Source organism: Crinia signifera, chromosome 6, assembly GCF_055691185.1.
Source record: "Crinia signifera chromosome 6, ASM5569118v1, whole genome shotgun sequence".
Classification (NCBI taxonomy): domain Eukaryota; kingdom Metazoa; phylum Chordata; class Amphibia; order Anura; family Myobatrachidae; genus Crinia; species Crinia signifera.
Window position 1 is genome coordinate 200,077,753 of NC_139222.1, and position 13,187 is coordinate 200,090,939.

General features: G+C 40.2%; 1 protein-coding gene across 1 annotated transcript; it reads left to right on the forward strand.

Annotated features, from left to right (window-relative positions):
* Positions 1 to 30: 30 nt before the first annotated feature.
* Positions 31 to 5,904, forward strand: LOC146008848 (uncharacterized). The gene is made up of 7 exons (XM_083148610.1): positions 31 to 365; positions 1,882 to 2,033; positions 2,666 to 2,830; positions 2,915 to 3,580; positions 3,657 to 3,923; positions 4,092 to 4,217; positions 4,328 to 5,904. The coding sequence occupies exons 2-5, from the start codon at positions 1,884 to 1,886 to the stop codon at positions 3,672 to 3,674; spliced, it is 999 nt and encodes a 332-aa protein (XP_083004736.1). The 5' UTR covers positions 31 to 365; positions 1,882 to 1,883; the 3' UTR covers positions 3,675 to 3,923; positions 4,092 to 4,217; positions 4,328 to 5,904.
* The last annotated feature ends 7,283 nt before the right edge of the window (positions 5,905 to 13,187 follow it).

Genomic DNA, 13,187 nt, shown 5'->3' on the forward strand with positions numbered 1-13,187 from the left:
ACAGTTTTTTAAATAAATGATTGTAAACTATTATGGGGGGTATTCAATGTGCTCCGAAAAAAACTATTTTACGTTTAACATTATGTTTTCGTTTATTTCGCATCAAGAATCCTTTTTCGCTATTTTTTTTTTCGAGGTATTCAAAGGTTTTTTTTCCGGAGACAGCAAGAAGTGAAAAAAGTGAAATGTATCGAAAAATGGGCGTGACTTTTTCGCTAAGCGAAACTTACGCGTATTGTATAAAAAGAACGTGCTGCGCAACGCATCCACCATTTTGGGATGCCGACAGTGTTGTGTCTAATGGCCGTAGTGCAGTGGATCACAGCAGCCCCCTTCCACGTTCGGACCGCGTGTCTTCAAACAGAGTGAGTAATATCCTTTATTTTATTAGTTGTTTTGTACAGTATTGCTGCGCTGTTTCTATTGTTTATTTTCTTTAAAATGGAACCTTCTGCTCGACAGCGTTGTCCTTGAATTTAACCACAGGTTAGGGCTTTTTAGTTTTGTCCGTTGTTAGTGAGATTTTAGCATGTCCTTTAAACGATACTCTCCTTGTGTGTGGCATGTCTTTCATATTTCCAAATTGGTTCTTTTTAGTGCTTGGTTGTTAAGGGGATAAATTCAATTTGTACTGTTATATGAGCTTTGAAGTGTGCACGGTTGGGGTGGGTCAGCATGGCCACTTTTCAAAGCTTTGCACTTTCTTGTTGGGGTACGTCTTAAGGGTGCACCCTGCCTGACCAGCAGCATTTGTTAAACTCCAGCCCCTGCGTGCCAGCCAGAATGCTTTGTGATGGAGCAGCGCTGCAGTGAATAGCAGCATTGCTGGAGGAGCTCAGTCACAGGAGGAGACGTGACTTCCTGTCACACGCAGAAAGCCCCTGTGTCTTCCTCGCAGCCATAAAGCCCATCCAGCTGACCACCTCCAACTATCTTATGAATAAAGAAATAGCTAGATGGCTCTTTTAGAGGTGTGAGGGGGCAGTCGCAGTGTGTGAGGATTTGTATGTGTATTGTGTGTTTATGTAGATGCTGCTTTGTTTATTTATGTGTGTGTTGCTTGTGTGTATGTAAGGGCTATTATGTCACTGTATTTAGAGAGGTTGGTCTACAGTACATGTGGATGTATGGGCACATGTAGCTGTGTGTATACATGTGTCTGTGTACCTGAAAGTTGGAGTTTATAATTGTGGGTGTATGTGCATCTGTAGCAACTGCATGTGTATACATGTGATGTTTGTGGAAGTGTGTATAGATGGTGGTTCTTGTGCATATAACGCTGTGTGTATGGATGTGGGTGTATGTGCATATGTTGTTGTGTGTATACATGGATTTGTGTCTGTTAATGCCATATATGAATTGTGGGTGTATGTGCATATGTCCGTCCTGTTATGTGTGTACATGTGAAGTATGTTGCAGTTTCTATATATGTGGATTTTATATGTGTGTGAGTTGCTGTGTGTGCCTATGCGGGTGTGTCTGTATATTAGTCTGGCATAAACAGTAGTCATTCTAATAGAAGCGGTAATCAATCAGACTGACCTTATTTCTACAGTTATATGTCGTGCCCACATAAGTGCTGGAAATTCCCTGCTCATCTTATGACCTGTCGATCTCTATTTAAATTCCAACATAACTCATTAAGACCTTGTCCTTTTTAGACCTAAGTCAGGTCGACCTTCCAGGGAAGTTGCACTAGTGGGGACGACTTTATGACTGTACATATATAATTTCATTCTCACACATGATCCACACCCCGCCTATGGGCATCTGTTATAAAGTTATTCAACTGGGTGTATTCACTGTGCAAGTTTAGCACATGGGGATCTTTTGTTGTACATTGAAACGACCATGCTCAATCATGACATTTGTATTTATTAGGAATGTCTACAGAAAGAAGTCTTTTTTCACCAGTGGATTCCTCTTCAGAAGATTCAGTGCATAAAAATACAGAACATCAAGAACTGGATGAGATGGCTTTGAAGACGACAAGCCTTGTTGGAACTAGAAAGAAAAGCAATGGAAGACATCGGGTAATTAAAATTATTTTGGGTTTATGAATATAGTATCACCAATATGTAATGATAGTCTGGATCAGTAAATATGCATTGCATTGAGTGTCACGGACAAGGCCTGTGGGTGTGCGGCTCATACTGTTGCCACCTCTGAGTGAACCCTCCTATATGATATTCCAACCCCAACAACCCTCACACCACGCCCCAATGCGATTTTAAAAATCACCATGTGTCGGTACATCAATACTAACATCCATTTATTTGTTTATGGTGATTTTATAACACGCCAATTTCTTAAAATGTTGTCCTAATATCCAACCATAATTTATTGGAAGAAATGGTATTTGGCTCTCACAAGTACAACACATTATTCGAGAAGTTGGAACAGACACAGCAGCCTTCTATAAGGCAAAACGTAGCGGCTACAGCTTGGTGTGCTTTGGTAAAACATGGGTGGGTGCTGGGTCTATAACCATTATGGTTTCTTAAACTGGGTGATCAATGAATGTCATTGGCACACATGCCTTTTATTTAGACATACAAGAAAAATTCCTGAAAGAGATAGGTAAACTAAGGGCAAATTGAACATGGCAAATAATTTTTATTATGTGCTTGTTTAAAAACAATAACACTACATCTTTTTTATACAGTCTCCTACATTGAGAAGCCCACATCGTTCCGATATTTCTACAACGGAGGAAGATTTTGAAAGATTTGAGGAGGATTGGGAGCAAAGTGCCGAATTTAGAATCTGGAGGGCGAAAGTTGAAGCATCGCGCAATAAACAAAAAGCCACCACAAGTGGACATTCGATGGTATTTATTTTTATTTCAACCAAAGATGATTTCAATTTTGCAATGTAATGATGTTTAATTTGTAAATTCTCATTCTGTTTGCAGATGTTCCACAGCAAAAGGCAACATTTACAAAATGTTCATCACAGCCGGCCACAAAACAGTCAAGAAAAGAAGCGTCCCAATGATAGGCAGCGATCAAATATCCGTAGTCAAGAAAGCATGCAAAGTGATACAAATGAGGTTGCAAGGTTTTCTGATGACTCAGCATCTCATCATTCTTCTGGTGAAGGATCCGGTGGTGAAAATCTGAAAAAGGCTCAACGTGGCGTACGGTTCAATGAGTCCGAGAATTATGCTCTGGTGGAGGCAGTTGATAGATATTATGATATGTTGTTTGGTCCAAGGGCACCAACTACAGCTCCAAAATTGAAAAGAAAGCTGTGGAATAATATTGCCGAAAAAGTCACCTCTATATCAGGTGTTCAAAGAGATTCCAAACATTGTATCAAAAGGTATAGTGACTGCCGCAGGCAAACTAAAAAAAAAATGGGTATGCAAAGAAGACATGAGATAGGTACAGGTGGCGGACCGGAGATGAAAATAAAGTGGCTTTCCTGGGAGGAAATAATCAAGAAACGATTAAACCCAATAATGATTTATGGAGTGAAAGGAGGTGTTGACGAGGAGGCATTCAGGAGGAAGAGGAGAATCCTAGAAAGAAAAGAGGCAGCAGAATTAGCAATGAGAAAAATATGTCTAGTAAAAATGGTAATAATTTAATAGCATAAAATCTATGTACCAAAATGTAATGAAATGTTATTAATAATATTTTTCCCTTCATTAGATGAGCGTCAACATTTAATGCAAGCGGAAAGAAGGCACAATAATTCCAGCAATCGAGTTCTTGAACGTTCGAAAGATAATGATGGCAGTGGTATGGCTGAATTGCAAAGTATACCCACATGCTTCCTTGAATCATCTGATGTAACCGACGTAACGTTTGAGGGTTTCAACAGCAGTTCCATAGATAATTATTCCGGTAACCGATCCTCAAGGGAGAGAAATTCTCAACAGATGGAATGCGAGAGTACTGTAAATCCAAAAGAAAAAGGTTAGTTTTTTTTTAAAAAATAGCTGTGTATTGCGGCATAAAACCAGTTTATAATCAAGGGATGTATTTTATTAAACAGTAATACTTTTTTGGAAATGTTATGCACTCCTTACATGAAAAGTGTGATTTATTTGTTTATAATAAATTTAATGGGAATTTTAATTACAGAAGATATGCCTATGACAAGTGGAGGACTTTCCTCCGGAATTGGTCGTTTTTTTAGGCCTGATTTAATTTAAAATTTGTCTGACGATGGAGATGTGGAGGTGCGACAATCGGAATCAACACCTATACGTAAGTAATAATATATTTCAGCAATATCTTTGGTTTTCTACTACAATCTTCATTATTTACAAATAAAATCAAGTAATTGAATGTTCTTCAAAATTTCTCTATCCTTACAGCATCTCAAGCAAGGCAGCTTGGAAACAACGACACATCAGAAGAACCAGAATATCTGCATATCAGAGCTTTGGCAGATCAAATGCAGCGGAGACATGTTGACTTTGAAAAAGTTTTAAACAAAAGACTAGATAGCTTAGAAAACACTTTTAAAGGTTTTATAGACATAGTAAAACAGATTGATGTAAACCGCCAGAGCCAATACAAAACTACTCAGGATATACTGAATATTATAGCTGTGTCAATCAACAAATTGGTTGACAATACAACTAGCCACGCACACAGTTTAATGAAAATTTCAGATGCTAATGCACAATCAGCAAATACCTTTAATATCATGTTAGAGTGCCATCGACAAACTTCTGCCAGTACAGGGTTGATTGCTACTTCTCTGAAGTTAATTGCAGAGGACATGATTGCAAAGTCGCACAAAAAAAACATAAGTGAAAAACAAAGAAAAGCATCAGTAAACGAGAGGAAAGGGGGTGTATTTCCCACACAAAATACCTATTCCTATTCCCAAATGTACACAGGATATTCAGGCATGTTTCCAAATGTTAGAGAGCCAGATCATGCGACAACATCTTGTGTGCAACCTGAATCGTTAGCTAACGATCTGTCATTATCAGCACCTACACACGATGACGATGAAACTCAGATTTCACAGGAATTATAAAAAGTTTAAAATTACAATGTTTTCACAGTAATAACTTGTAACATCCATCTCCATCCAGATCTGACTCTGGTCTCTTTAGGAAGGAATAGGTATTTTTATTGTGAAATTGCACTTATTTAAGTTTTTATTGTTTATTATCTATAAGTTATTTTTTTCAATGCAGCAACATAGGAACCATTGTCAACACTGGCCAACCTTCTCCCCCCAGATGTGACGCACTGCACATTTGGAAGGAGCAGCGTGGTCAGTGGTGAAAATGGTCATTGTTACAAACAAATGACAGTTCTGAAACTTTACCTTGTGGCGTATATCATTTGTGCTGATTTCAATGTTCCATTGTCAACACTGGCCAACCTTCTCCCCCCAGATGTGACGCACTGCACATTTGGAAGGAGCAGCGTGGTCAGTGGTGACAATGGTCATTGTTACAAACAAATGACAGTTCTGAAACTTTACCTTGTGGCGTATATCATTTGTGCTGATTTCAATGTTCCATTGTCAACACTGGCCAACCTTCTCCCCCCAGATGTGACGCACTGCACATTTGGAAGGAGCAGTGTGGTCAGTGGTGACAATGGTCATTGTTACAAACAAATGACAGTTCTGAAACTTTACCTTGTGGCGTATATCATTTGTGCTGATTTCAATGTTCCATTGTCAACACTGGCCAACCTTCTCCCCCCAGATGTGACGCACTGCACATTTGGAAGGAGCAGCGTGGTCAGTGGTGACAATGGTCATTGTTACAAACAAATGACAGTTCTGAAACTTTACCTTGTGGCGTATCTTGGTTCTCTGTTTCTCTAAACACTTTGAATATTTTCTCATTTTTTGAGCGTTTTTATATCTTTCTAACTATTTATAATTGAAACAACATCAAAGGTCATGATTCATGTCAGTCGAAAATCCAAAATTGTTCAATAAAATTTTATTGAACCAAACAACATTTCAAGAATCATTTTTCGTATACAATTATTTACATTGAACTATTATAGTATAACAATACAATTTTATGACACACGATGCAAGTGGTGTAATGCAAAGATTTTGCCCTCGGTTCAACCGGTCATCAAGCACAGTGTTCTCCGTGTGGCCAGCAGTAGACATATGGACCTGCAAGGGGAAAAATTAATGGTTAGTAGTGGCCCTGTTATAAACAGACATGGAACTGAGTTACACCTGGCCCACAGCGCATGCGCCCTTGGTATGTTTGGGGTTTAACCTAGGGGATGGGTCTTCAAGCTGTGGCCCTCCATCAGGAGTGCCACAGATTGAACACCAGTGGTGCGGGGGCACATGAATGAGCTACTTACCAATTTCACACAGCAGCTGAGAAGTGGGGCCTGTCTCTGGCACTTGGGAATGACCTGGATGTGGCGTCAAGGCAGACATCAAACTGCAAAGGGATGTTTGCAGAGGCAGCAGGAGACATAAGGACCTGCAGGGGGAAACATGAATGGGAACATAGAGAGATGGTCAGTAGTGGCCCTGTTGCAGACGGACATGGCACCGAGTTACACCTGGCCCACAGCGCATGCGCCCTTGGTATGTTTGGGGTTTAACCTAGGGGATGGGTCTTCAAGCTGTGGCCCTCCATCAGGAGTGCCACAGATTGAACACCAGTGGTGCGGGGGCACATGAATGAGCTACTTACCAATTTCACACAGCAGCTGAGAAGTGGGGCCTGTCTCTGGCACTTGGGAATGACCTGGATGTGGCGTCAAGGCAGACATCAAACTGCAAAGGGATGTTTGCAGAGGCAGCAGGAGACATAAGGACCTGCAGGGGGAAACATGAATGGGAACATAGAGAGATGGTCAGTAGTGGCCCTGTTGCAGACGGACATGGCACCGAGTTACACCTGGCAGTTTGCTACTTACATCCATTGCAAATGAACCCCAATAATTTTGTGATGCAGACTCTTTGCAAATATAACCATAATTATATCGAAAATGAACTTTGAATCAACAACTCCAAAAAACACAGAAAACTTCAAGCCGAACAAGGCCAACAAGAACCAACTAGGCCAACAAGAACCAACATGGATCAACTCTGTAATTAGAAAGGGATAAAGTATATCGTTAAAAAATATTCAGGGACTTGTTCAGAAACATGGCACACAATCTGGTGTGTTGCAACTCCATAATCGCATCACATCGCATGTAACAAATTTATATGCACTGCGATGCAATGTGATGGTCCCGATTTTTCAAAGGGTTGTATGGGAAGTAAGCTTTGCAAATCCCCACTATCCAACAAGGCATTCATTTGGATCTAAACCTGGGACAAGCGTCAAGAGGCACCCACCCAGATCGGGGACATGATCAGCTATCCACGCAAGGGGATGCTGATTAGTTAAAAACAAATCAACGTCCCCTTGCAGGGCTCGCTGTGCTTGCCTCGTTGGGCCACGGAGGGTCACTACCCTTGGCACAGGTTTCTATCCACCGCCATGCGTAGTTAAATATTGTACAAATTGAATACCACGGAAAAATCAGTTCCATTGCATCACATTACAAACACCAAATATATATATGTAAAGTCCATGTGCATTTACATGTAAAGAACTAATGTGTGCTATACACACATGTCCCAATACGATAGCAATCGTTAAAACAATAATATTACAAGGTCTGTCAACCATACAGACATGTGTGTATATACATATGTATCGTTAATGATACGGATCATGATATATAGAGATATCTGTTTAAACGAAAAAAAAACACAGAAATACTCACATGCGAAAAAAGTATTGATCAGATTTCTTCTGGTTTCTGCTCCTTCGTCCATGCCCACAGGTAACACTGAAGAAAGATCCCCATGCTGGTTAACACTAGCACGAATATTCACCGGCAAACGTCTTGCGACACATATATTATGCAGAATGCAACATGCATTAATAATACCGCAGACTTTTCCCGGAGAATATAAGAGGCTACCACCGGAGATGTCTAAACATCTAAACCGGCTCTTAAGTACACCGAAGGTCCTTTCAATTACACCCCTCGATGCAATGTGTAACTCCTGGTACCTTTTTTCAGCATCACCTACAGGATTAAGCAATGGGGTCAACAGCCACGGTTTATTCGGATAACCCGCATCACCTAAAATATCAATAAAAAGTTGTAACATATTTGCTAAAAAATCATGCGTTATAAAATATATATATATATATATATAGATTACATACCTAACAACCAGCCATCTGGCATTCTTCCTTCCTCAAAATCACGGAAAATAGATGACTGGCTTAAAACGAAGGAGTCGTGGGTCGACCCAGGAAAACCCACACAGATGTCCAATAACCGCATTGTGGAATCACACACCATCTGGACATTCAGGGAATGGAAGTGTTTTCGATTCCGATAACATTCTTCCGATTCCCTGGGAGGTGTGAGTTGCACATGGGTGCAGTCAATCGCGCCCAGCACATTGGGGAATCTCCATTTTTGAAAGAAGCCAAATTTGATCTCATTACATTCGCTGTCAGTGTCTGGAAATTTTATAACCTGGGCCGTTAATTTACGGAAAGCTTTAATGACCTGAGATAAACAGCGAGACATCGTTGGCTGGGAAAAACCGCATGTCTGGGATAAAGTTGGCTGGAAGGTGCCAGACGCAAAAAATTGCAATGCAGCCAGCAGTTTCTGGAAACCGCTGACTGCATGGTTTGACCGTACCCGGGGCTCAAGGTCAGCTTCCAACAGATCGTACAGCGAATATATATCCTGAGACGACAAGCGAAAGGTACCAATCACTTCCGTCTCAGAGAGACCATCCAGTACACGCCTAGTACGATACTGGCGTGGACGTGGAATTGAAACACGCACTGACTCACCAGAAGGAGTAAGATGCTGACCACGATGCTGATATCCACGACCCTGAACAGGACACCGATAGCCACTTGCCAAACGACGACGTCGACAGCGCATCAGGTATGTTGACACGATCATGAACATAACAAGCAAGTCAGCAAAATAATCCATTCTTGCAGACAGTGATAAAAAAGTAAGGATTTTTTATCCAAAAACGCAAATTGACCTATAAAAACGCTTCCAAATACAGCTGACTGCACAAGGCTGCTACTCCATGAAATCCCAAACGCAGGAGTGAGGAGGTGTGGTGAGGTGCATGATGGGAGAAAAGAAAGGCATGCTGGGAAGTGAATTGTAATAAAACAACTAATATTTCACACAAATAACCCAAAAAAAACAATAAGGGCAAACAATCCTTCATATATTTTATGCAGGAGATCAAACGAGCCATTACTTAACAAAATACAGAGTTCAATGTATTAATTCATCACCCGTCACATGGTGAAAGGAAAATTGAGAAGAAGAGCATACACGCGGAAACATTCATATCGGTATCATATCATTGAATATGTCTGAGTGAAAAGTCGAAAAAAAAAGAGAAAAAAAAGTGAAAAAGTGGAAATATCGCTAACGAATCAAACGAAAATGCATCGTGAAAAAAAACATTTCACTTACTCGAAAAATTACTAGATTGAATAGCTGGGGACTCTTCCATGTGAAAAAGTGAAAAAAAAAATGAGAAAAAATCCGTTTCGATACAGATTGAATACCCCGGCCCATATTCAATCCAGGCTGAAATTTTCACCAGGTAAGAAAAAAAACACAGCAAAGATTTGGCTTTACAGTATTTAATCACAGGCAGTTTCGCCCATGCCATTTCACTTTTTTTTTTGAGCAGATCGGCATAGGCAAAAACACTGGAAAAAAGTGCCAATATGGATTTGATTTTTGACAATGCTGGATTATTTGACCAGGCAAAAAAATCAGCACTGGACTTGAATAGGCAAATAAAAATCAACCCCCCAAAAAGGCCAAAAGCTGTATTTTTATTTTTGCCTGGCGAAATTTGCAGCTGGGAATTGAATATGGGCCTATTTCTCTTCTGTAAAGTATATCAACTATTTGTTTTGGCCAGAAGAACATTATGGTTATGTTCTTGGCAAGTGAATTCCAGGAGGCGTTTGGATGGCGTTCTCTTTAAAGGTCAATCTGTTTGGTCCAGAATGAATTGTCTGGCTGGAGGAAAACCTAGTGGAACCTGTGACTGGAGGAAAAACCTAGTTTCATCCAATTCTTACTTCTAGGTACAGGCCCTTTCAGTATTCTGGTAGGTTCTGGGCTCTGCCCACCAGAGGTCTGACAGGCCATGGGGTCCCATCTCTCTGGCATCCATAGGATTGACAAATCCTTTAAATGACTGATCAGGACAACTTCCAGCCCACTTGTATAGATGGCAGTCTTCTCTCTTTCAGGGAGAGAAGTCTGGTTTCAATCAATTGCAGACAGTCCAGAGATCCACAAATGACTCAGAATGGCCACACAGGTCATGGTACTGTACTTGGATCTTCTGTCTCTGCTAGCCAACCAACCGTGGAGGCTACTAATGAAAGTTCTACTGTCACCAGATCCAATCCTCCATCCCAATCTAGCTCAATTGGCTTTAACTGCGTGGGACTTGAGACAAGTTTTTTTGAGGTTCAAGGTGTTTTCTACAGCAGTTATCCAGATTGTTACCAGCTCACAAATCATCAACTTCTATTAATTATCTGGCATGGAAGGCTTACAGCCTATGGTGCAAACCTAGAAAGGTTTTTGTCTTCTTTGTTTTGCTTACCGTACTTTCCTTTTTTACTGGACAGATTGTCCAAAGGCCTCTGTCTCTCAAGTGTCAGCATTATCTATTCACTTTTTTTTTTTTGCATTCACAATTTTATTACATTTTTCACACAAAATACATTGATCCATAAGGATACAAAAAAATTATCAAGAAAGTTCAAAATAAAAAAATCTAAATAATAAAAAGCAAAAAAAGGGAAAAAAAAAACATGTGGAGGTGGGTGCGCAGAGGACCCCTTTTGTTGTTAATACATACAATCTGACTCAAATTTAGCCTATTACAGATATCATAAATATGATTTATAATCATCAGATCTGTATTCCATCCACTTTTGCCAAGTATTAATAAAGACAGTTCTTTAAATAGATCTGCCATTGACATAAAATAATCAAATCTCGTAAACCATTTTTTACGGGATTGAGAACTGTAGATTTCCATTTTACCGGTATCATGGCTCTTGCTGCATTACCTATATGTTTAAGCAAAGATTTTTTGTATTCGGACAGAGGGATTTGGGAGTGGTTGAGCAGCCAAAAGGCCAGATCAGTTGATATAGTAGTTTAGGGGGGGGGGGGGTAAAGTGTTACCTTTTTATGGTAACACTTTACCATAAAAAGATAGCGATTGCTACTCGGTGAAGCATGGCGGGTTAAAGTGTTACCTTTTTATGGTAACACTTTACCATAAAAAGATAGCGATTGCTACTCGGTGAAGCATGGCGGGTTAAAGTGTTACCTTTTTATGGTAACACTTTACCATAAAAAGATAGCGATTGCTACTCGGTGAAGCATGGCGAAAAAAACCTTGAAATTTATTCGCCATCTGGTCATTGAATAGGGTGATTCACCGTTTTAGTCAAAAATTCGCCTTACAGCACAAAATCGCCATAAAAACATGGCGAATCAGCCTCATTGAATACTGCCCATAGTGTATAAATATATAGGACTGCTGCTATGTAATGCAGGCCACACATCAGACCAACTTTCCTCCAACCATCCAACTAGTTGGTTGGATGGAATAAAAACCTGGTACTGGATAGGAGCAAATGTAATTTGTAATTAAGTCATTTTGTTTCCCAAAATGGACAATTGTCACTCAGACAATATACTGTAGTTGGACCTATTTGATTTAAACAATTTCACTGAATGTTTTTGTCCATTCACCTGAATTTGTGAGCAAATTGCTTATTGCCATTTGCCCTCATACAGTACCAGATTTTCAGTCCAACCCACCAGTTGGATGGCTGAAGGAAAGTTGGTCTGATGTGTGGCCAGCATAAGACTGACTGCCTGTTAGTACTTTATGGCATGGGGTCCTGACGACTGTTTGAGAACCCGTTTTAGGCAATACCCAGATTTGCCGTTCACACTGCAGCAGACACTGAGCTGGACTCATGTCAACACTTTAAAGCCATAACATAGGATGCACTGGCTTGGCCTAGCAAAACCTGGGGATCTCCGCTCAGTGTAAAATGTGTAGGTGGAGACTTTTCAATTAATATTTATGGGATATTCCACAAAACAGGTTTAATAGTATCCCCAAAAGGCACACACTATTGAACTATGTACACTGAATAAATATGCCAATGCTCTTTAAGGTTTATATACATATTTATTATCAAGCTAAAAAAATAAATATAGGGCAAAGAAAAAGCCAAGTGAAATATGCTACAAACAAATGGACAAGGTTGTACATCAACTAAAAATAGGACTCTGTAAAATGAAGAAATGTGTGGTTAGTCCTGGATTAGAATATGAAGCAGCAGCAGTGCCAGCACATGCACCACTTTTTTTTTTTTTAACTGATTTTCTAATGAATTCATTAAAGATGCAGTATATAAGCAACGAATAAGTGCAGCCATTATTATTATGAAATAGAATTTTAGAGACCAATAATGTAATGGCCAAGTGCTGATTTCAGTACTCAGTCCTTTCCTAACGTAACCTGCAATTGTAGTTTTACCAATAAAGCAAAAGTTCTGTGCCTGCGCTTTAATACAAAATATAAATTGCCCAGCTCAAAATAATAAATGTATGTATGTACACACACAGCCATCTTTTTGCCAAGAATAAATCTTATTTGTATCGCCCTGTGAAAAGGATACACAAGCAGACTGCTGCTTAAAATGATATGCCTGTATCTACATACAAAATGCTACATTACAGAGTTATCCTAGACCACGGGTGGGGAACCTTTTTTGTGCGAAGAGCCGTTTGTATGGGGCAAAAAGCCTTTGGGGGCCATATGTAAAAATTTCTCTTACAAATTGTCCTGCTGCAGCCGTCCCACGCTCCAGCCGCTGCATAGGACTGACAGTCTCTGGCTGCTGTTGATTAAGAGGAATCTTGCAAGAGGTCAGTAGTTCTCACGAGATTCCTCTTAATCAACAGCAAACCGGAGACTGTCAGTCCTATTCAGCGGCAGCCACCGGAGCGTGGGACGGCTGCAGCGGGAAACTTTGTAAGAGAAATTCCCCTGTACTTGACTCCCGATAAAGCTGCTTGGCAGGTGGGAGGGCCACTCAGAGCGGC

Excerpts from the sequence above, each read along its gene's own strand:
- LOC146008848 (XM_083148610.1), top strand. The coding sequence starts at position 1,884 with ATGTCTACAGAAAGAAGTCTTTTTTCACCAGTGGATTCCTCTTCAGAA. Across the intron at positions 2,034-2,665 it reads AAAGCAATGGAAGACATCGG|TCTCCTACATTGAGAAGCCC; the intron begins GTAATTAAAATT and ends TTTTTTATACAG. Across the intron at positions 2,831-2,914 it reads CCACAAGTGGACATTCGATG|ATGTTCCACAGCAAAAGGCA; the intron begins GTATTTATTTTT and ends TTCTGTTTGCAG.